Source organism: Talpa occidentalis, unplaced genomic scaffold (assembly GCF_014898055.3).
Source record: "Talpa occidentalis isolate TD23 unplaced genomic scaffold, MPIMG_talOcc4v2.1 talOcc4.15, whole genome shotgun sequence".
Lineage (NCBI taxonomy): Eukaryota > Metazoa > Chordata > Mammalia > Eulipotyphla > Talpidae > Talpa > Talpa occidentalis.
This window is the reverse complement of record NW_023601543.1, coordinates 79,745,633-79,768,665: the sequence shown is the minus strand read 5'-3', so window position 1 is coordinate 79,768,665 and position 23,033 is coordinate 79,745,633. Positions and strand designations below refer to the sequence as shown.

At 40.0% G+C, this 23,033-nt stretch overlaps 1 protein-coding gene and 1 long non-coding RNA gene across 2 annotated transcripts in view; one reads left to right on the top strand and one right to left on the bottom strand.

The window, feature by feature from the left end:
- LOC119246294 (uncharacterized) overlaps positions 1-23,033 on the top strand; it is a 175,937-nt gene that overhangs the window by 39,886 nt on the left and 113,018 nt on the right. The window lies entirely within an intron of this gene.
- The window catches only part of ADGRG2 (adhesion G protein-coupled receptor G2), a 107,945-nt gene that overhangs the window by 36,169 nt on the left and 48,743 nt on the right, over positions 1-23,033 (bottom strand). The window contains 4 exon segments of the mRNA XM_037512638.2: positions 1,381-1,404; positions 1,516-1,557; positions 3,213-3,248; positions 22,412-22,530. Coding sequence (XP_037368535.1) covers positions 1,381-1,404; positions 1,516-1,557; positions 3,213-3,248; positions 22,412-22,529 — 220 coding nt within the window. The 5' untranslated portion in view covers position 22,530.

Here is a 23,033-nt window from a genome sequence, read left to right as displayed (position 1 = left end):
CTAGAGAAGTTAAGAGAATTTTGCAAAATCCAACTGACACTAGTCAATGTTTTTCCTGCCCACCCCCTCACCACTATTCTCCAACTCTGAACAAGTATTTATTCATTCAAAATGTGTTTCCTGGACACAGGACAGGAAAGATTTAAATACATAACATAACCACAAGTTATGTGTTTAAAAAATAGCAACGCTCCTATAATTATTAGATTTAAATAAAGTCATCTATGTTGTAAAATATTTTGTCCCCTTTTTTCAGTATTATAATGATAGTACCTAAGCACTTTGATATTTCCACAGTTAATACTAACTTTTATAGTCCTGTAAATGTGTTATACAGTTTTACCTAATGGTACACTCTTACAAAGCAATCTTTAAGGCATGCTAGTTTAAATTTGGAGTTCTTGAATATTATATTCAAGTAACTTCTAGGAAAAATCTCATTTTAAAGGTTCACTTTAAAATCTATCCAATTGGTATTTCTTTAAGTGAAAATCATTTTTGAATTTATTATTCTGGAGGAGATTTTAGGTATAAAAAAGGGCCTGTATTATATTATCACACTTTAAAAAAAAAACCCATAAAATGGTGTCCAAAATCTACTGCCAAAACTATTTTGAAAATGTTCTTTCACTATAAAAAGTAATTGCACATAAGAATGATAATGTTTGGCCCTTCGCATTGGACCAAAAATGAATTTAAACTAGTTTTGATCAGTGTGAACTGCCTCTACAATTGTTTAGCAACTTAACCGCCAACCGCATGGTGAGATTTTATTTTAGCAAAGGGATTGTGAAGTGTTGGGTTCTGACTGCAGCAAGCTGGAAGGCTGTCTACCCAGAGGGGAGGGAACAGAGTGTGTTCTGCCTGCTTCCCTGAATATAGCCCAGTTCTTTGCCCTTTTCCCTAGCATGATGAAGAAGCAGTTTCTTTTTCACTTCATACTATTTAGAAATTGAAAAAATCATCTGTAAAAAGGTGGCGCTTGAACACTGTGTGCCTGTGAATCCATGCCAGATCATATTAAAATCACTGGACGTGCTTTTCACATTTAAACAATCTGTCATTTAAATTTTTTGTTTTGGCATTGTGTTAGAAAGCAAGGGTAACAGGATACCCAAAATGTGACTGGTAATTCTTTTCTTTTACAAGAACCAGTTACAGTGGTGGAGGGTTGTCTTCTTCTGTGATAATTAGGATGTTGTCATTCAATCAGAAAGCTTAAATCACTCTCTAGGGAGGGCAGTTGTTTGTGTGTGTGGTGGCTTTTTGTTGGTGGTGGGTTTTTTGGTTATTTGAATACAGAAACCTTCAACTCAATTCATTATCCTTATGTTCATATTAAGGGCTAACAGTTTTCACTTGCTTCAGAAAAATCCTTACCATTGAGGCTTGTAGTTTCAACCTCTTTTGTCCCGAGGGAAAAAACAATACAAAGGTACAGTATAATTAAATCAAAAACTTAACAAATTGAAATAAATCTAGGTTTAAATTTTTTCAAAATCTTGCCTGGAGTACCATTGGAGTAGGGAACAAAACCAACAAAAGATGATGATTCAGCTGCAGGAGGGGAAAAAAAAAAACAAAATTTTCAAGTTAATTCTTTGAATCAATTTTTTTATTAAATTTTAAGGAAGGAGTTAGAACTTTTGAGATACAATTATGAAAGAAGTAGAAAACATGCTATCAGACTAATATCTAGTAAAATCTGCAGCTCTCAGATTCACCCAGTGAGTATAACTTAATTGGAGAATTATAGAGAGAGAACCCAAGAGACAAAATGAGTGCACCTATCTTTTGACAGATGAAGAGCCTGAGGCTCATGATCACAAAGCCTGTTCCTGCCTATGGAGTATTATGGAAATAGGCTGAACCACGCCAACATGTGAAACATACCACTTTCAAAATTTTTCAGCCAGAGAGTTCTGCAGAGCATTTTATACTTTAAATAATTTGTCAAACTACAATTATGAGACATATTGGCACATGAGTTTCATTCTGCTATAATGATAGCTGGTGTCTCCTCCCATGGTGAATTTAAGATTTAGAAAAAACAAAAACAAAAAACAGTGCTACCATTCAATTCTGTACTACCTAACACAGTTTCCTGTAAGTGAATTTAAAATTTGGTTGCTGTTAGACAATCAATTAAACTATAAATTTCCCATGGAAAAACTCCACTTACGCTGAGGTCAACTACACACATTTTGCATGTTTAAACATTAAAAAGATCCAATGGCTTAACCTCCACATAAACAGAGGAAAAGTAAACACAAACATTTTACAACTAAAACAAGTTGTGCAGTAGGGGGCCTGGTATTCAGCCTGTAAGGACATTTGGGTGTGTCAAGGCGCTTGGCTCGCCTGTGTGTTTTAAACTGCTCATGCGTTGGCTGAAACACACACACCCAGTCTGTCCTACATTATTGCTTCCACACTTTGTCATTTACTACTTTTTTTGTTTTTAATTACCAAGGCAATTTCTTGAGAAGATAGTTCCTGAGCACCAAGATTCAGTGCAGGGCTATGGAATCCTGTGCTCACGGGGCAGAACAAACCGATTGGTCAACGCTGGTTTTTAGTTAATGAGCCTGAATTCTTCTGAATGTTGGTAAATCATAACCATCCAAACAAGAGGCCAATGGGCACAGCTGCCTGTCTGTCCCTTGCTCCCAGTGTCTGTCTCTTGCCTCCCAGTTAGCGCAGCTACCCCCGCTACCCAGCACGCCCAGAACCCAGGCTATAAGTGAACTAGTTCCCATTCCACGCAAACAGGATTTTGCAAAAGACATCACCACGATCAAGTCTGGTGAAAGCTACTACACCAGGAGAAAAATACAGTGGTTCATTTTACCATAGAAGCTTAACTGGGGTGGGGAGCAAAGTGGAACAGTAAAAAGAGCTTGGGCTTTGGAGACGTGCCGTCCTGGGTTTGACTCTGTGCCCCATTACTTAATAACTCACAACAGTGATAGTTAATATGCACTGAAAGTTTACTTTGTCCAGCAATGTGGGAGGATCACTATGCCTGTCCTCTTGTCTGTTTGCTACTGATTTTTCAGGTGTAGGTTGAATAACAATTTAATTAAGCTTCATGAAAGAAAACAGTTTTGTTGTATTTGACTACCTGTCACATTTAGCATGACATGCATTTATTACAGAACTTTTAGAATGTTTTCTAGATATTCCCCAAAGTCATGAAATAGCAATCTTACCAGATGGTGGTAACACACTGGAATTATCAGCATCCTCTGTCGAAGAAAAAAGGTGTTTTTAAATTAGTTTATGCAAGAATTTGTAGATTAACATCTTTCTTGGGAGAGAATGTAAGATCCATTGCAAATAACTACCAAAAGAGGGCAGTATATTAGTCTGTGATTTCCAGCAGCCTCGTTAGTACTTCACAATTCTCTACAAAGACGTCTCTGGTGAAGTAATTCTTCCAGTTTTCAACTGCTGACGGTGTTCTATATATTTTGTTACATAATTTTTTAGTACATTTTAAAAATGATGACTAAAAACTTTAGTTGTTGGCTAATATTCATTACAATTCATAAAAGTAAAGGTATACATCTGCATAAATTAAACTTCCAATAACTGTGATTTCTTTTATACCTGTGAGCAGATTTTATACCTAGTAAGCTACTTCTTTCTTATGAGTTAAACTAGATCAGATGCCTTTGGGGGTATAAACTACAAGAACTACTGTGTTATTTATTTTTTGGAAGCTGCTCAGATTCCTTAAAAACAATTCTATTATTTTCTCCATGAAAAATAAAACACACTTGGGCCTCCCCTGGTGGTGCAGTGGTTGAGCGCTGGGCTGCGAGGCTGCCCGCAGCCTCTGTAGAGCCGGTTCGTTCCCCAGCTGCCGGCGAGGGTCCCACAAAAAAACAAACAAACAAAAAAAACACACACACGCACACACAAAAAAACATGCTTACTGGAGAAACTTTAGATATTACAGATAAACAAAAAGAAGAAAATAAAAACCATCTATAGTTTCACCATCCAGAGATAAACAACATTAACATTTTGGCATATATTCTTTTCTCTATTTGTATTTGTATATCTGTATATTTATACAGATAGGTGTATATGTATTTACATGCATGATAAAAAGAATTATATCACATAATCTATCTCTAACCTGATTTTCTCATGACAGTATATTCTGAGCATTGCTCTGTAGCAGTAAACAATTTTCCATAACACCATTTATGATGACTGCATAGCATTTCATTGATTGGATGTACCATTCATTTCTATAACAGAATTTCCTTTTGATGAATATTTTGGTGTGCACAGTTTTTCACAGTTACAAACAGCACTGTGCTAAATTCTTTTGACTAAATTTTTGCATACATTCATGACTTTTTCTTTTAGAAATTGCATGAATTTTGATTGCCAAAATGCCCTACAGAAAAGTTGAACCAACTACTATTTTGCAGTACATGAGAATATTATTTACCCAAACGATGTTATCTTATAAATTTTTATTTATTTTTTAGTTACAAAGAAGTGGTTATTTCCACAGTGGTTTCCGGAGGCACAATTAGAAGGGAAGAATAAGTATGTCTGGAAACTACAATTGCACAGAGAAACGTACCTGGGATCTTCCAGGAGTCTATTTTCCTGAAATGGTGGTAGGGTAGTGATTATTTTCAGGGATAATTAAAACACAATTCTGTTTAAAAGCAGGACTGAATGAGAGTGCTTCAGTTCTTAGTTACCCTGTAGCCAAGGGGGTGAATGTATGCAGAGTGGTTAGTGTATTGATGCGCTAATTTAATTGCATTGCCTTCTTCCTCATTCTTTGTCCTTCAATATATCCCTCTTGCTATTTTAATATTTCACCAAAGCGTCTGTTGAGTCGATAGGAGTTTAATTTTTAGAATACTCCTGGGACTGCTAAAAGGCAACCAGTCATTCACACCTTGGTATGAATTAATTCTAATTGGCTGAATTCCTCTGCTCATGTAACAAAGAACTACCATTGCTAGGCCATGTGGAAAAGCTCTGGGAAGAATCAACATTCAACATGGGTTGCTTCAAGAATGACAGTTATCAGTGTTGGCAGATGAGGTGGAGGGGGGTGAAGTGTGGCAAGGGCAAGGAACTGCATGAAGGCACTGAGAAAGAGTCTAGTACCAGGGAAGAAGGATGGAGAGTGATGTTGAGGACAACAGAGGCTACTATTGCTTTCTTTACAACTTTTCCTGGTGGCTGACCAATAGTTCCAATCTTCTCTACTGCTAAATCCTTTGAGCAGAGCGGTATAGGCACAGAGATGGGGGATGATTTGAGTTTCACCCCTTTCTCAGGTGTCAGAGGTGATAGGAGAGCCACAGCAGAGAAGGAAGTTTCCTGGGAAACCCACAAAACTGATCGGCCATCTCTGGTAAAGAGGCTTGATAGGCATGGACTCATAATCAAGAGGTAAAACTTGATCAAAATGTTGATCAAGGTATAGACTAGACCAGCCCATAGGCAGATCTGGCCTCTTCCATCATGGAGCCTACAGGGCTCCTAGAAGTTATCTATAGAGATGAAGGGAGTGAATCAATTAAAAAAATTTTTTAATTGTTATTGTCCACTTTTTTTCTTCTGCCATTTTTTTTCTTCTAAGGATCCAATTGCTCAGTGACTAACAATTTATTCACATTTTCACATTTTCTGTCTCTCATTATGATGCTCCACTCTTTCCTCCTGGTCCACCATAGAATCGTCCCCATAGACCTTACATTTTCCTGAGTGTCAACCTCTGTTGCTCTTGGGTACTCTCCTAACTCGCTTCCCATTTGCTATAATCAAAGAGGTGGTCGTCATTTCCAGTGAGTCATCTATTTGAGCTCCATGCCACTCTTAGGAGACAAAACATTTCCATTGTTAAAAAGATTCATAAACAAAGAAAGGAAAAACATTTAAATTTTTCAGATTTTCCTTTGGAAACCTACAAAGAACACATTTTAAAGCATTATTCATTTGTTGAAGTCTTGATTTAAGTCAATAAATAAAATTATTGTGTTCTGTCTATAAAATTTACTCAGTATGACTCCCTAGTGATATTTTTTTAAAACAAAGTCCATATATTCCAATTAGGGTGAGCAGAAGTTTGGCATGCATATTCCCAGAATGGAAGCCAAACAGAGGAACTAGAAACTCAAGAAACTGGCCCCCTCAATGGAGACTTTCTCCACGTCACCTCCCTGGCACTTTCTTTCAGAGTTATTGCTACCCCCTCCCAAACTCCACATGGCTAAGTGTGATTTGACCACAGCTGTGTGAATGCCCCTGTCATTGCTTCTTCAATTCCATATATCCAAGGACTCATCCTTCACCACCCCACATTATTTCCACACCTGCTCAGTTCTCGAATCCAGTAGTATTGCTGGTAACACGAGACAATAATTTAAGCTGGAAACTTCAGTGTGTTAGTTTCCTGTCGCTGCTGTAACAAATTATCGTCAACTTAGTGGTTTAAGACAACACAACTTTGTTATGTTAGAGTTCTGTCTGTCGAAGTGCAGTACAGGTCTCATCAGACTAAATTCAAGGTGTTGACAGGCTGCATTCCTTTCTGGAGGCTCCTAAGGGAGAATGTGTATCCTGCTTATTTGGGTTATTGGCAGAATTCAGTTCCTTGCGGTTGTAGGATGGAGGTCCTCATTTTGTTGCTGGCTGTAGATTGAGGGCTGTTCCCAAATTCTTCTATAGAAGCCACCCACATTTCCTGACTCACACCCCTTTCTTCCATCTCCAAAGCCAGCAACAGTGGGATGGGATTGGGTTGGGGAATCCTTCTGATGCGGCACCCCTATGACTCACTGTTCTGTCTTCCTCTTCTACTTTTTTTAAATAACTCAGATGATTAGACTGGGTCCATCTAGGTACTTCATAATAATCTCCCTATCTCATAGTTCTTAACTTTAATCACTCCTGTATTTTTGCCAAGTAAGGTAACATTTACAGATTCCAGATATTAGGTCATGGATATTTGGGGGGAGCCATTATTCGATCTACTATACTCAGAAATTCAGTTTTTAATTACGGAGAGTATGAGTTGCAAGCAACTACTCTTTATGAGGAAAAATGCCACAGGAGTTAAGTGAAGGGCCCAGAAACCCAGAGTTAGTATCAGCAATAGAGCTGAGTTATAAACCAAAGTCTCACTCTCTGGCCACTGCTCATGACTCCTCCCATTCCTCACCTTCCCCCTCCATAGCCAGTAGGCCATCCTGTGCATTTTTCTCACTGTAACGTGCATCTGTTGGGAAGATTTAAAGAGAGATGATGTATGTGCAATAAGAGTAATAGTAAAGGTTGATGCTTCTTGTGAGCCAGGCTTAAACCTCACTAAGGGCTTCCAGCACATATTATTATCTAGTCAGCCAACAACTCCATGAGATATGTGAATTAATTTAGCACCTATCCTTTTTAGTCCTTGTGAAAGCTGGGCAGAGTTTAGTGACTTGTTCAGGGCCTCACTGGCAATTCATTATGGAGCTGCAATTTGAACCCAGGCTGTCTGACATCAAAACCTACCCTGTGAGTTTTTATTCTATAGTACTTCCAATGACAAACTCTGTAGACCATAAACTAGTATGTAAATGTAGTGTATTCTTAGTATCTCCTAATATCTCTCTCATCTGACCCTTTTCCCCAATGCTCTCTGCTCCCTTCTAAGCCCAGACTTTGATTACCTCATCCATGAGTGAAAGACTAGAACCCCAGGACCTTCTCATTTTAGGGGATCATAATGCCATTTGCATCCACCTTTTTATCCAATGCAGTAAGTCATCCACTAAATGCACACCATTGGCGAACAATCCCAATTCAGCTCCCAAACAAGTTCTATCGTCCCCACATAGTGGAAATTACACTGAAGTTTCCAAAAGTTTGCATTACTAACATAAAAATCAGGAGGTCTTAAATAAAATTCCAAATCTTCACCTATTCAATACTGGAAGTTTTAGAAAATAACACCTTTACATCAGCTCTCTGGCCCTCAAAAGCATGCCGTGGTTGTAAGCAACTGATGAAGATCGCTCTATTCTTTTTGTATCTGAAAGTATTCATTGACTAACCACTCGATGTTTGGACATATATTGTTGTGCAGTGTGATTTAACTTTTCCACTGTATGTCTTATTTTCCCAACTAGATCCTAAACTATTTGATGTTTTATTATCCTCTAGGAATCTAGTCCACTGCTTTGTATACCTGGTAGGTATTCAAAAATATTTTTGGATTGGCTGATGACATCATTAAGCACTCTCTATCAGTCAGGGTTTAATCAGGAATCTATGACAGATTGTTCAAGAGCAGGAATTTAACACAAACATTGCAAGGGGTCAATCATCTCTCTTTAAATCTTCCTAACAGAAGCATGTTACAGTGAGAAAAATGCACAGGATGGCCTACTGGCTATGGAGGGGGGAGGTAGGGGGGAGGTAGTGGCTAGAGAGTGAGACTTTGGTTTATAACTCAGCTCTATTGCTGATACTAACTCTGGGTTTCTGTGATACAAAGCAGAGCAGAAGTAAGATAGGGAACACATCAATGAAATCCATGAAGGAAAGACTTGAGAATAGTTCTTGGACAGCTTTAATATAAAATCTGAAAGCTGGAGTAATAGTTATCACTGCCAATCACAGCAGACAGTTACTTAACAGATCTTACAAATATCTGCTAAAATGGCAATTCAGGGCCTCCCTGGTGGCGCAGCGGTTGAGCGCTGGGTTGCGAAGCTGCCCGCAGCCTCAGCGGCACCGGTTCAATCCCCGGCTGCTCCCCGGCCACCGGAGGAGGGTCCCACATGGTGCGCAGACCTCTCCTGCCACCCGCTGCTCCCCTCAGCAGTGTACTTCGGTCCTTCTGCCTGCTCTGTTCTCTGCTCTGGCTCTGGTGAATTCTCTCACCCTCCCGTGCTTCTGACTGTACCCAGTGCATGTATAAACAAAACAAACAAACAAACAAATAAATAAATAAACATGCCTCTATAAAAAAAAAAATTAAAAAAAAATGGCAATTCAAATACATATCACAAGCAACATAAAATTCAGCAATCATGAATCCTCACTGCCTACAGCAGTGACCTTAATAACATACCCTTTATTGACTTTTCCTCTCTTCCTAATGCCCTTCCTTGCTCCCTCACTCCTGATTCCTGGGATCACCTCCCAAATAAACTACCTGTACCAAGTCATACGAGGTCATGTCTGGGCATTTCTGAAGTTTTCATTTTTCTCCCTGCTATTTGACGTGGTGGGGCATGTAATAACTAAAATGTGAGAAGGTTGGTTGTCTGAAAATCGTGACTGTGGGAATACTAATGAGTATTTACTTCTAACACATTCACCCCCAAGTTGGATGGGAAAGATAAAGGCTTAATCTTCTAGGAGTGGGTCTAAAAGCAATGACTGGCCCCCCTTCTACAAATATTTTAGACCCAACTGAAATTTGTAATCTGGTGGCAGTCCTCCTCTGGATTGAATTACTGTCCATAGAGAGATGATTCAAAACAAGGGTGCCACGCCTCGGCACTCTTATATGGGAATCCCAAACAGTATTGTTTTGTTGTTATATTGGCTCTTCGGGCCTTGGGACAACAAATACTCTTCCAAGAACTGTATTTTCAGATTTTACTATGTAACCAACAAAATGAATGAAAACATTTCTACTCTGGCACAGCTGAAATGTGTTTACTTGAGCTGTGGCCATCTCACGTCACACTGCTTAATAAGTACTCTGACATAACGTTTCTATTAAGCGATTAATAATGGTATCATTAAAGAAAACTTCACCTCCTAGCTGATGGAACTTCCCAAAGGGCAAACAACTGGCAATTCTAGGTAAGCCTCAGCCTAAATGAGAAGAAAATGTATTCTTGGCCCCCCAACCACTGGTTCTTGCTCTTTTCCTACCCTCAGATGGTACCACCACCCAAGTCCTTAATCCTTTCTCCTTCAAGAACTAGTCCCGGTTCTCTCAGAGTTTTATGACCCACCCCTCCCAGAAGGGTGTAGGATGTGTTCTTCAGAGTATCTAAATTCCCCGAAATAGAATACAAATTTGTATCTACTAATATATTCATAAGCATTTGGTTTTTTTCTGAGAAGAGTCCCAAAAGGGATTCTTTTTTTTTTTTTTTAAGATTTATTTATTTATGCATACAAGAGCTGGGGTACAGGCCAGAGATGCGGGGGTAGGGGGTGAGAAGATTCACCAGAGGCAGAGTGGGGAACAGAACAGGCAGACTGACTGAAACACACTGCTGAGGGGAGCAGCGGGTGAGACAGGAGAGGTCTGCTGCACCATGTGGTTTGCTCACTGGCCTGCCGGGAGGCCGGGGATTGAACTCGTGCTTCAGAGGCTTTGGATTGCTTCATAGTGTGGTGCTTAAACCCTTGTGCCACCAGGGAGGCCCCGCAAAAGGGATTCTATTTTAGATTAAGCATTAATGTAGCATTACTGTGACCAGACACATTATAAATATAAATTCATTTATTCCTCATAACAGCCATACAAGGCAAGTTATTCCCATTTTACAAAGGAAGATACTGAGGCACAGGGAAGTCAAGTCACTTGGCCAAAATAACTAATAAAAGGGCAGAATGAGGAGCTGAGCCTAGCTTTCCAGCCCCACTACAGTAGTTTGCTTCTCATCTGGCACTGTGGTCAAAAAAAGCAAAAAGCCACTCTGACCTCTCTCTGGCGATCGGTCCCGCTCCAACAGGAGCAATGTGCTCTTTAGGAAGGATGAGAGCCTTAAAATAAATTCTTCCTGAGAGTGGGGATATTGGGGCATCAACGCCCTTTCTCAGTATCCCTGAAGTTAGACAGACAGACAGTAACTAAGCTGCTGCTCAACGCCAGCGCAGAAAATGGAGTATCTTGATGTGCTCTTCACTTTAAAATGCTGGCCTCCATTTGTGTTCACTGTCCTTCGGAAGGCTGGTAGCTTCTGGAGCTATTCCAGTCCGATATGTCAGTGTTGCTTAGTACTTAGGCCTCGGGGAGGGAGGGAGGCAGACGGTCGCAGAACACTTCCACTGGCTCACACCTCTGCTGCTTCATGGAATCTCCGCAAATTCCCGAGGAACAGCCAACCCTCTTACTCCTGCTCTCCCCACACTCAGTGTCACTGGCCTGCCTGCTTTCACGGCTCACTCCAAGACATGGGCCGGGTCTTTGCACTTGCTGCTCCCTCTACCTGGGACGCTTGTTCACCAGAGTCTCCCTTGGTTTGCCCTGGCACTTCCTTCTAATTTTGCTCAGATGTTACCTTGTCGAAGCGGGGATCCAGACCACCCTACTTAAAACTACAACATCCCCCTTTGGACAGACCCTCTCCATCCTCTTATTCACAGCACCCCTTGGCATCTAATGGGTGTGTATATTATTTATGGGTGTGTGTATTTATGCTGTATGTACACACACAGAGCCCCCGGAGTGGGTATCTCCAAACATTTTGTGCCCTGGACCCCTCACTTGCCTCATTCTATTCCCAGCCTTGTGTAAAACATAGAGCGTTTTTTGTCCCCTCAAGAACCAATTTTTGGACCTCCCCGGTGGCGCAGCAGTTGAGCGCTGGGCTGCGAAGCTACCCGTAGCCTCTGCAGCACCGGTTCGATCCCCAGCCACCGGGCAAGGGTCCCACATGGCGCACAGACCTCTCCTGCTGCGCCCGCTGCTCCCCTCAGCCTCTGGTGAATTCTCTCACCCTCCCGCGCTTCTGACTGTGCCCAGTGCTTGTATAAATAAATAAATAAATAAATAAATAAATAAATAAATCTTTTTTTTTTTTTTTTTAAAAAGAACCAATTTTCACTTCCATGGATTGCCCCCTTAGAGAATGCATACATACTTGGGGTTATCTCCTTTTCCTCCCAAAGAGATACGGAAGTCAGCCAGCCAGCAGTTAACCCACCAGATCCCAGGAGTCCCTGTGACACTGCCCTGAATTCTTCAAGTGTGGCAGAGAGAACCCAGGAAGCCAAGGTCCAAACCTACCACTTGTTAACTGTGTGACTTTAAACAAATCTCTTAACCCCTCTGCACCTCAATTTCCCACCTAGAAAATAGAGATGAAGGTATTTATAACCACACATACTTCAGTGCTGAGAATAGCAAATACTGCTCGCGTCAGTATTTAATACAGTGACGCTCTCATTTTCCAAGCATCGCATCTAAAAGAGATTTCTCCTTTCTATTGAGCAAGACTTCCGTTTAGTTTTTCTCTTTATATTATTTGCTTCTGATTTTCAAAATATCTTCAGGGTCACTTTGGGAAGATGTGAGAAGGCAGAAATCAAAGGTTTTCAGGACATTCAAGGACATAACTTATGTTTCATAAGTTCTTATACAAAGTCAAGACCCGGCAAAGCTTCAAGGAGGGAGGGGAAGGCACGGCTAATCTTGTTATAAGGTTGTCTTGTAATGGAAGGCACTAGGGGTCTTAGGCTTTGAAAAATTAACATTAATTCATTTTCTGATTATAATAATATTGCGGGTTTATGTGGAGAAAATTCTAAACCACAGAAAAATGTAAAGAAAAACTAAAAAACTCATGATCTTACCACTGAAAGATAATGTTAGCTGGTTGTAAGGCTCTTCAGAATATCCTTGAGCAAGATGCAGAACACAACTAGACGCTAGGGAGATCTTAGCATCATGTTTTATTTAGATATGAACAGATATTGTTTAGATATGAACATTGAGCTCATTAGCTTTTATAGTATATGTGGTGGCTTTGTAATGTAGCATCATGACTAGGCTAAACTACATTTCCCTGGGCCTCCCTGGTGGCGCAAGGGGTTAATAAGCACAGCACTATGAAGCAATATGCAGCCTCTGCAGCATGAGTTCGATCCCCGGCTGGCCAGGGAGCAGCCCATATGGCACAGCAGACCTCTCCTGATTCGCCCGCTGCTCCTCTCAGCAGTGTATTTCAGTCAGTCTGCCTGTTCTGTTCCCCGCTCTGTCTCTGGTGAATCCTCTCACCCCCAGCTCTTGTACGCATAAATAAATAAATCTTTGAAAATAAACAAACTGTTTCCCAGAATTCTCTATATATTTCTGGTTAGTGCGGGACTTGAGAGCATCTTGTGGGAGATATGGGCAGAGCTGGAGTGGCAGCCATTTTGTGGCTCACACATGTTGGCAATTATCTGTTGCCTCACTCCCCTAAAATGAGGGAGCTGCCAGCCCATAATTGCTCCCCCTCTCCCTGGATCCTCCAGCTTCTCTGACTCCTAGGCCAGGTGTGCTTTTAATCTTGTGCTTCAAGGTTGGCTACTGCAGGACATTCATGCCGCCAAGGTCATAAGGAACAAGAAATGACATGGGTTTCAGTCTGGTTTGTGGTTATAACTCATGTTCATGGGTTCCAGCTGTTCTTGCTCTCCCTTATCTTAGACCCATCCTTTTTTCCCTACTGCCTGACCAACATAGACATTAAGTTCTAGCATCAGATATGTAGGCCACAGCTTGGTAGAAACTGCTTAGCCAGCTCTCATGGTTATATAAGGTTAAATCCCTGTAACAAATTCCTGAGTGTGTGTGTGTGTGTATTTGTGCACGCATCCCTAGTGCTTCTCCTTTGGTGATTGAACTCTGACTTACACAGTAGAAAATAGTAAAATTCTAAATTATTTAGATTAAATGGTCTATAGCTGCACTGTTCTATAGTTAATACTCACTAGCCACATGTGGCTAATAGATTTAATTAAATTTTAATAAAATTAAAAATTCTTTTCCTCAGTCATCCATACTGAGCAGCACAGATATAGAACACCTCCATTACCACAAAAACATCTACTATACCACACTGCCTACAGTGATAATGGCTAGTATTTACTGATTTTTTACACTGAATTTTTAAACTGTATCACACATATCTGTTTTACATTAACTCATTTAATCTGCATATAATTCTGAGGAGGTATGGCCAGTAATGACTATAGTATACTCCCTAGTTTTCTTTAATCGTATGAACCTGGGTTCTTACATGCTCTTAAGAAAGAAGGGCTGCATACCCTACCCCATGTTCCAATGGCAATGAAATGTAGCAACAACCCTGGTGAGAACAGTCATAATCAGATGTATTAGTTAAGGTGGGGCAAGTTGCTACAATAAACCCTAAGTTCTCTCAGGGGCTTAAAATTCAGAAGTTTATTTTCCATGAACAAAGTTCATCTGCAGTCTAGAGTAGAGAGAAGGTGGGGTGGAGAGAGACCCAGGTTGACAGAGGCACTGCCATCTTCAATTTGAACAGTGTAAGTTTGCTCTGGAGTGCAACATCCATCCAGCAGGCAAACAGGAGAGAGAGCGAATGAGAATGAGAGAGGGGGGAGGAGAGGAAGAACATTTTCTCTTGTTCTTTGTCATAAAAATGATAAGATCAAAAGTCAGGAAAGCAATATGAATCAGAAGAGGAGTAATCCTTGCCTCTTTGATACCCAATACGCATCCGTCCTTTTTTATGACTCACCGCCCAATCTTTGCTCCCAACAAACATCCATATCATGGTTTTTCCAGGACACTCAAGAGTGGGACTTCCATGTGATAAACCATTTCTGTAAACAGCTACATAATAGTAAGAGCCACTAAGAAAGGTTGGAATTATGCCTATTCCTTCTGTATCCTTTTTAGTTGGAAGAGTCATATTTTTGAGTTGCCTCTATGTTGAAGCCATTTAGACTGTAACCTTTTCTGTAGCATTTCTGGGTAGAAGTTCCTTAGCAGGCCCCTAGACCTTTGTATGTTGGTGACTACTGTTCTAATGCCCTCTCCTTATATTGTCTTTCGCTTGTCTTGAGCTTTGAAAGTTTGGTCTGGGATTCCTCACTTTTAATGAGCAAACTCTGATTTGGTAAGATTATAGTATTGTGATCTGCTCCATGTGAATAAAATGCCTGCACCCATTTATTTCCAATGGATGAATGAATGTGCCTTCTTAGCCAAGATTTATGTGATTAACAGACTGGGATATTGAGGGAGAGTGATTTGGGTTCAACTAGTTCTGTCTTCAGTAAGTTTCTAACATTTCTCTGCGTGTATTTCTGTATCTATAAAATGGGGGTGATGACTTTGAATGAAATTATATTACATTTATTAAGTATCTGTTCCAACAATAAGTTATAATTATTATTAATTCAGACTACATGATTCTTGGATAAAGTTTACCTTTATGTAATAACTGGGCCCTTTTTTCTTAATGTCAAAAATACTGTACAGGTAATTTGTACACGAACACTTAAAAAATCATGAAGATGGTTTCTTTCCAAGATTTGAATGTATGTGATTTCCATTCTTACTCTAAAACATTCTTATCTATTCCAATGCTTGCTTACTGTGAACATCTCTTACAACACTGGGTTCATCTAATTCAAGTTTCCACAGCTTAGGATCACAGGAAGGAAGGCATCTCCTCGAAGGAGTATGGGGTGCCATCTCTTTGCATTACACATCAAGAAATTAAAGTTCATAGAAATACATTTCGAGGTGAAGGAGACTTGAAGATGCCCTAGACCAACACTATAAATCTAGAAAATTTGCAAAGGTAGTCATTTAGATTATATTTTCACTATTCAAAAATTGTTTACCCCCCACAGTCAGCTATGTGAGGAAATTGGTGTCATGTTTTATTTGTTTGGAGTTATCTATCAGTACTGATTTTTCACTACCGAGTCAAACAATTGGATATAGTTATATAAGTCTTTGCTCAACACAAAAATGCAGAAAAATTTACTTAAGTCACTTGAAAGATAGGATAGTATCTTTCAGGACTTGGAGTTCACTGGAAGAATTGCAAAGTAGGTGATAGTAGGGAAAAAAAAAGATACTAAACTAGCCCAAGCTCTTAGGTCTAAAAGTGAAAAAGCAAACTCAAAAACATGAAGGGATTTGCTCAAAGTTTACTAATTACCCCAATTTTTGAAGTCCCACTGTATGGCAGGCACTGGGGTTACAGCAGGGAATGAAAAAAAAAAAAACAAAACAAAACCAGGGGCCTCAAATAGACTTTACATTCTAGAGATATTATGCAATTCACTTGAAAGTTTAAAAATCCTACTTTGAAAATACGCTATAACTGAAGATTCTTCACTAATTCAAACATATCTCCCTTCTGCCTGTTCACCACAACCCAGTATTTGTGAGACTTTACTGTGAAGCCAATAGTCTAATGACAAATCATATTTTATGTATTAGGAGCTAGGTAAGAATGTCTAGATAGTTGAAGCACAACACAGCTCTGTGTTCAAGTCTTTTTCATTCAACTAATCAGATAATTATAAACAATTCTAATTTACCAAAGCAAGATCATTGCATATTTTATTTTTTTCATTTTCTCCTCTTTAAACTAACAAAAGTTTATGCTAAACTAAACACTATAATAACAAAAGAGTAACTTTTGCTTTATGCCGTGTGCATTGCTAAAGAGAAAGCAAAGGGAAGGATATAGGTCAAATTAGACAATAATGTTAAAGGCTAACATGGTCACCAGACATTAGTGTGATGGCATCCTTAGTTAATATTGCTGGTTTTTCCAGCACTGTGACCTTATGAAGAGGAAACCTGCCAAGATCAATGCACTTCTCATATTTCCTTGAAGTGACAATGCACTCACATCAATTCCATTTCCACTGTATGTTCTCTTGGAACATTGGGTGGGCAAAGCACAAGAGTAAGAGGAAACAAGACAGTAAGGCCCTGGAGCAGGGGAGTCCTATAGAGGACTATATCATTGGAAATGCCTGCAGCACAGAAAGATCTAGACCCAGCCCAGAGAGAGTAAGTAGGGGATTATAGCTCATGAGATCATCAAACTGGCTCACATGTGTAATTGTTTCCAAATGGGGAAGACAATTCTGCAAGAATGAAATTATAACCATCTTCCACTATTATGTCATCTCTGGAAAATAGAATAGTTGTTACCTAAAAGAAGACCTCCTTCGAAGACAAAAAGGAAAGAAAAGAAAAAAGACATTGGCACAGCCCGGGAGGCTAGGGACAAGTACAATTACCTGCCAAAGCTCATTTGAGCTTCTGGTAAACCAATAACTCTGTCAGACATCACCAAATTACACAAGTGTTAAGGTCTAAGGATTCTCTCTATTGGCCGCTGTGTCTAACAAGAGAGTGTCAGACCTGCCTCTCCTTGCTGTCAAGAGATATTGAATCATCTGTCAGGCTTCCAGGGTGAATCTACTGCGTTTGCAGTCCAGATCCCCCATAGCTGGGGGATGGCTGCTCTCCGATGGCTTATCCCAGGCCCCTCCATCTTCTGCCTGAGCTTTTGTGACTCGTTCATTCAGTCTTTAGCCACTTGCTGGGCAGGCTGGTCGAGTGTGCACAGTATAGCTACAGACTCAGTGGGGAATGCTCTGAGCTATGTGATTCCCAGCAAGTGACTTAATCTCTTTGACGCTCAATTTCTTCATCTGCAAACTGAGACTAAAAATACCTACTGTGAAGAGTTTTTGTGAGGATTACATGAGATAGTATACATAAAACACCTAGAAGGACCTGGCCAAAGCAGGCCCTCAGTACTCACTTCCTCACATTAGCTTCCCTTTTACCTCGCTGACCCTTCAGTCTCTCTTCTCACCCAGCCCTGTTAATGCACTGAAATGACTCATGATGCAAAGGAAATACATAAATGAACATGATGATACAAAGTGGCAAGTATAAAAGATAGGAGAAAAAGAAACAATGAAGAGAAAAATTGAATTCTGAAGAGGTCAGGGCAGGTTTTATAGAGGTAGTGATGTTTGGAAGACCCTTGGAACATGAGTGTGTTTCCCAATGGGAATGAACCCAGGAAGCAGAGTGAGTAGGGAGGAAGATAGGGAAGAGAGTAATGTCAATAATGGGTACATTAATGAGATGGCTATTATTATGGGCAGCTGGAGCACAATGCAACTGGGCAACAGAACACACCTCAGCACCGTCCCACCAAGAGATGAAGAAGCTGATTTATGTAAAACACCGATTCCCATCCCTCGTTATTTGAGGGTGTTAACTCCCTAGCATTTCTGACTTGTCCCATGCACAGAGCAAGCATATTCCCCTAGGCACAGGTCATTCTTAGTCAGGGAGACGTTGGCACCATCAGCATACACTGTGTCTGCAGGTGACCTCTAGAGTGAGCCAAGGGGACAGGGTAGGGCACCAATAGCATCTGCTACAGGTGGCTTAACATTTAACCAGACTAATCCACAGATTTGGCCACAGGCCACATGTTAGAGCCCTTGAGGACTTAGTTTTCGTTTGTATTGTTCTCATGTGTCAAGTCATGTCCCTCCAACTGTAGTGAAAATTCTCTGGAGAGATGATATTCTTTCAGCAGCCAGCAATGCTGGCCACATACCAGGCACTCATCACCACACAATTGATTAGCCATGTACAAGTAGGTCAGTCGCCTTGGCCTTTATTGAAGACCAGACCTAAGCTGACCTGAACTGGAGTGCCTGCTTCAGTCCAAAGCTGTTTAGGGACATGGCGCTTAGGAATCATCTGGAGGATCCTATTCAACCGATTCAATGATTCTCACAGTAACGGATTCCACCTTTATTTTCAATCTACAGGTGGACAACCACCAAGCAACTGAGTGTAGCACAGCAGAGAGGTTAAGATGACAAAAGACAGGATAACGTAGTGGTGGTCAGACATCCAGACTTTGGAGTCCAATGGCCTGAGCTTGAATTGCAGCTCTGCAGCAGAAATGCTTAACCGAGGGCAAGCTGCTTGCCTTCTTTGTACCTCATTTTCCTCGTCTGTAAAATGGAGCTGATAATAATGCCTATTTCAACGGGTTATTGAGTGAACTTTAAGTGAGTTAGCCTTTTCAAAACAGTGGCTGGTACATGGTAAATGCTAGCAAAATGATTATTAAACAACATGAATACTCTAAGTTCTGAAAGACAGTAATGAACTCCTATTTAGCCCCTTCCAGAGTCCCTTAACACTTCATTCAGAAAAACCTTTGCATAACACAATGTTATATGTCAGTTGTGTGTTGATAAAGGTAGGGAAAAGAGAAAAACCTTTGCTTCATGGAGGGTTTTTGTTTTTTTTTTTTTTTTTTAATATATGTCAAGTCTTCAAGAGCCTACCAGGGAACTCATTACTGGTTTTCCCTGCCTTCTGAAAGTAGCATGTTCTTATTTGGTATGATTTCATCATAGGTTATTTTTGGATCTGGGAATGCTCAAAAATCATTCCATATAAATAAATGGCAACAGCATTCCCAGACACAAAAAAAATAACCTACCAAATAGGAATGCTCTGTTTTCAGATAGTGGGGAATGAAGGTAGTGGCAAATGAAGATCACCCAAATACCAGCTGTCAGACATGGGGAGGGCTCTTACCCTAGCTCATCCCACTGTTCTACCATATCATGCTCCCAGCATTAATATTTTAGCCCTATTCTTTAAGACAGTGGTTCTACAATTGGGCATGTATTAATCTCACCTGGAGGGCTGATGAAACCACAGACCCCTTGGGTCCTACCCTCAGAGTCTCCCATTCAGCAGGTGTAGGGTGGGCCTTAGACTCTGCACTTCTAATAAGCTCCCAGGTAACGCTGATGCTACTTTGAGATCCACTGCTTAAAGAATAAATCCATCGCAGAATCAGAGCAAGAAATACATTCAGCGACCGTAAGCAACTGCTCGGGTTTTCCCTACTCAGGTTTGTTTCAGCCGTCCACAGTCCTGTTCACCTGCCCCTGCTTTCATCATTTCAAAATACAGTTTTTCAAAAAGACTTATTTCTACCAAGCAGCTTTCATTTTGATGATTTTTTCCCCTCTTGTGTTCCACTTTCCTGCCTCATCTATCCCTGTGGTGGAAAAAGCGCCAAAACGTGAGACTGAAAATCTAGTATCTAGCTGGGTTCTGCCACTTCCTAACCAATAACATCCTTGGGAACATTTACTCATCAGCAAAGTAGGGGCATTTGATTTTTGCCCTGCAATCCCACAGTGATGTTTTAATACCCCAAGGAGATGATGTGTGTGAGCACAGTTTACACAGAATTTGTATCCCATGATATATATCTGGAGAAGTTTTCTTTCCCCACTATGTCTTTTGGAGTTGTGTAGCCAGTAGTTCTCAAAGTATTCTCTGAACTAGCTGCATCAATGTCAACCAGGGTGCTTGTTAAAAATGTAAATTCTCAGGTCCTGCGCTAGACCTACTAAATGAAAAACTCTGAGGAAGGCCCAGCAATCTGTGTTTTAACAAGCTCTCCAGTGGATTCTGATGAATGCTCAAGTTTGAGAACTATGGTTTGGTGGGCACACAATTCAGAACTGGTTTCACAGCTCAACTCAGTCACTTCTTAGGGGCTAATAATCTTAAGCAAGACATCTTTGAGCGTGAGCTTTTTGATCTAGAAAATGGGGCTAAGACTAGGCTCTTCCCTTCATAGATTTGGCTGAGAAGCTAGAGAGTAAATGCATGTAAAGCATGTAAGGATTTAGTTCTTAGGTCTTTTGGTAAAGTAGCCTCACTTCTTGACAATATGCCTGAGTACCTACAGTTCTGAGGGACTGTCATTGTGTTTTAGCCTCTTGGAAAGTTTTCCACTTTGTGTGTGTGAAAGGCATGGCAGGGGAGAAGAGTTGTGTGCATGTGTTGTGTTTCTTTATGTTGTTTGCTGATAGTGAATATATGCTCATCTCTTGTTGTGCCACCCTCTTCTGAATAAGAAAGCTATTTCCCTCTGTGTCCTTGTCATAAATAATAGTCCCAATGAGGATTACTTACATTTGCATAGGACTGTATTCTTTGGGCAGTTATATCCACAGGTGGTTGCACCCACAGGTAGTGTAGCCCCAGGACTGCGGGCCTTTTTACTGTCCTCCTGGGGTACCTTTTCTCCTTGTCTTATAAGCTTCTAAGTATCTTCTTTTCTGAAAACCATGCTGCTTCATTTGGTTGATTCTTTAGCTCCCTTAATTTCCATGCAGAAGTGCCTTCAAGTAGATACTTTTAAAAACTAGTAAACATGAGAAATAGGCCCTCATATATATGGTCAATTGCCTTTTGACAAAGGTGGCAAGATCATTCAATGGAGAAAGGACAGTCTTCAACAAACGGTGCTGGGAAAACTGGATGTCCATATGCAAATGAATGAAGTTGGGCTCTTACCTTGCACTACATACAAAAATGAACTCAAAATGGACCAAAAGATCTGTATGTAAGAACTAAAACTATAAAATTCTTAGAAGAAACCACAAGGTAAAATCTTCATGGCATAAAGTTTGGCAAAGATTTCTTGGACATGATGGCATATAGGCAACAAAATAAAAATTAGACTTCATCAAAAGCAAAAACCTTTGTTTATCAAGGAACATTTTATTAAGAGTGAAAAAACATGCCACAGGATGGGAGAAAGTTATTTGCAAATCATATAGCTAATAAAGGATTAATTTCTAGAATGTATAAAGGACTACTAAAACTCAACAACAGAAAAACCCCAACCAACCCAATTCAAAAGTGAGCCAAAGTGTTGAATAGACATTTCTTTAAAGAAGATAATTGGAGAGCTAATAGACATCTGAAAAGATGATCAACATCACTAATCATTAAGGAAATACAAATTAAAACCACAATGAAATATCATTTCACGCCTCTTATCAAAACAATAGAAAATAACAAGCATCAGTGAGGATGGAGAAAAACTGGAATCCTTGTGCCTTGCTGTTAGGAATGGAAAATGGTGCAGCCATGTGGCGCATAGTTTGGCATGTCTTCAAAAAGTTAAACAAAGAATTACCAGATGACCCAGCAATTCCACTCCTAGTTATATGCCCAAAGAATTTAAAGCAGGGATTCAAGCAGATACTTGTACACCAATGTTCATAGAAACATTATTTACAATAGCAAAGAGGTGGAAAAAACCCAAATGTCCATCAATGATAAACAGATAAACATTATGTGGTACAAATATACAGTGAAGTATTGGCCTTAAAAAGGAATGAAAAATGTGACACAAGCTACAACATGGATGAGCCTTGAAAACCTTACATTAAGTGAAATGAACCAGTCGTGAAAGGACAAATATTGTGTGAATACACTTATATGAGGAACACAGAATGGGCAAATTCACAGTGACAGAAAGTAGAAAGTGGTTTCCAGGGACTGGGCAAAGGGGTGAAAGGGGAGTAATGGTTTAATGGTTATAGACCTTTAATTTGAGATGATGCAAATGTTCTGGAAATGGATAAGTAATGGTTGTATAAAATTGTGAATATATGTAATGCCAGTGAATATATTTAATGCCAGTTTGCTTAAAAATGGTTTAAATGGTAAGTTTTATGTTGTATGTATCACCATAGGAAAAAAAAATCTAAATAAACACAGGGGAGAGAGAATAAAAACAAAGGACAACAGGTAATTTACCTTCCAGGGATGTAACCAGAACAACGTGAAGACAAATAATGACAAGGAATATCTTGAATGTCAGAAAAATTTCTTCAGGTCTGCCAGCATGGCCACACTGCCCGCCAGAGAAAAACATCCTGGAATGAAACAAGGAGAAAACAGATCATCGCCACTTGCCCTAATCAAGACACAGCAACTCCCAAAAAGTCAACCACTTCTCAACCAAAGCAACCTGCAATTCTGCTTCCGTTAAATTCCTCTGATCCCTGAGAATCTGCAATGCTCCTGGACATGGGCTACAAAAAAGCAGTATTTATTATGGGAGGACCACCAATGGGATAGTATATTATATTAAAATTGCTAAGTAAGGTAGTTCATGTGGATTTATGGAAAATGTCAACACATGCAAATATCAAGAGAGGGCATTAAAAACACAAAACACATGTACAATTATTACTCTCCATAGTGGCCGGGTAAAGACTATGCCAAGAACCAGAAAGGCTCACAGAATCCTATAAACATAAATCCTAACCCCATTTATGTCCTATACTGTAAATGATGGGTACATTGCATTTCCTCTTTATTACATATTATTACTGCCGCTTGAATTTTCAAAAGTCAGGAGGGTGGAGTCAACATT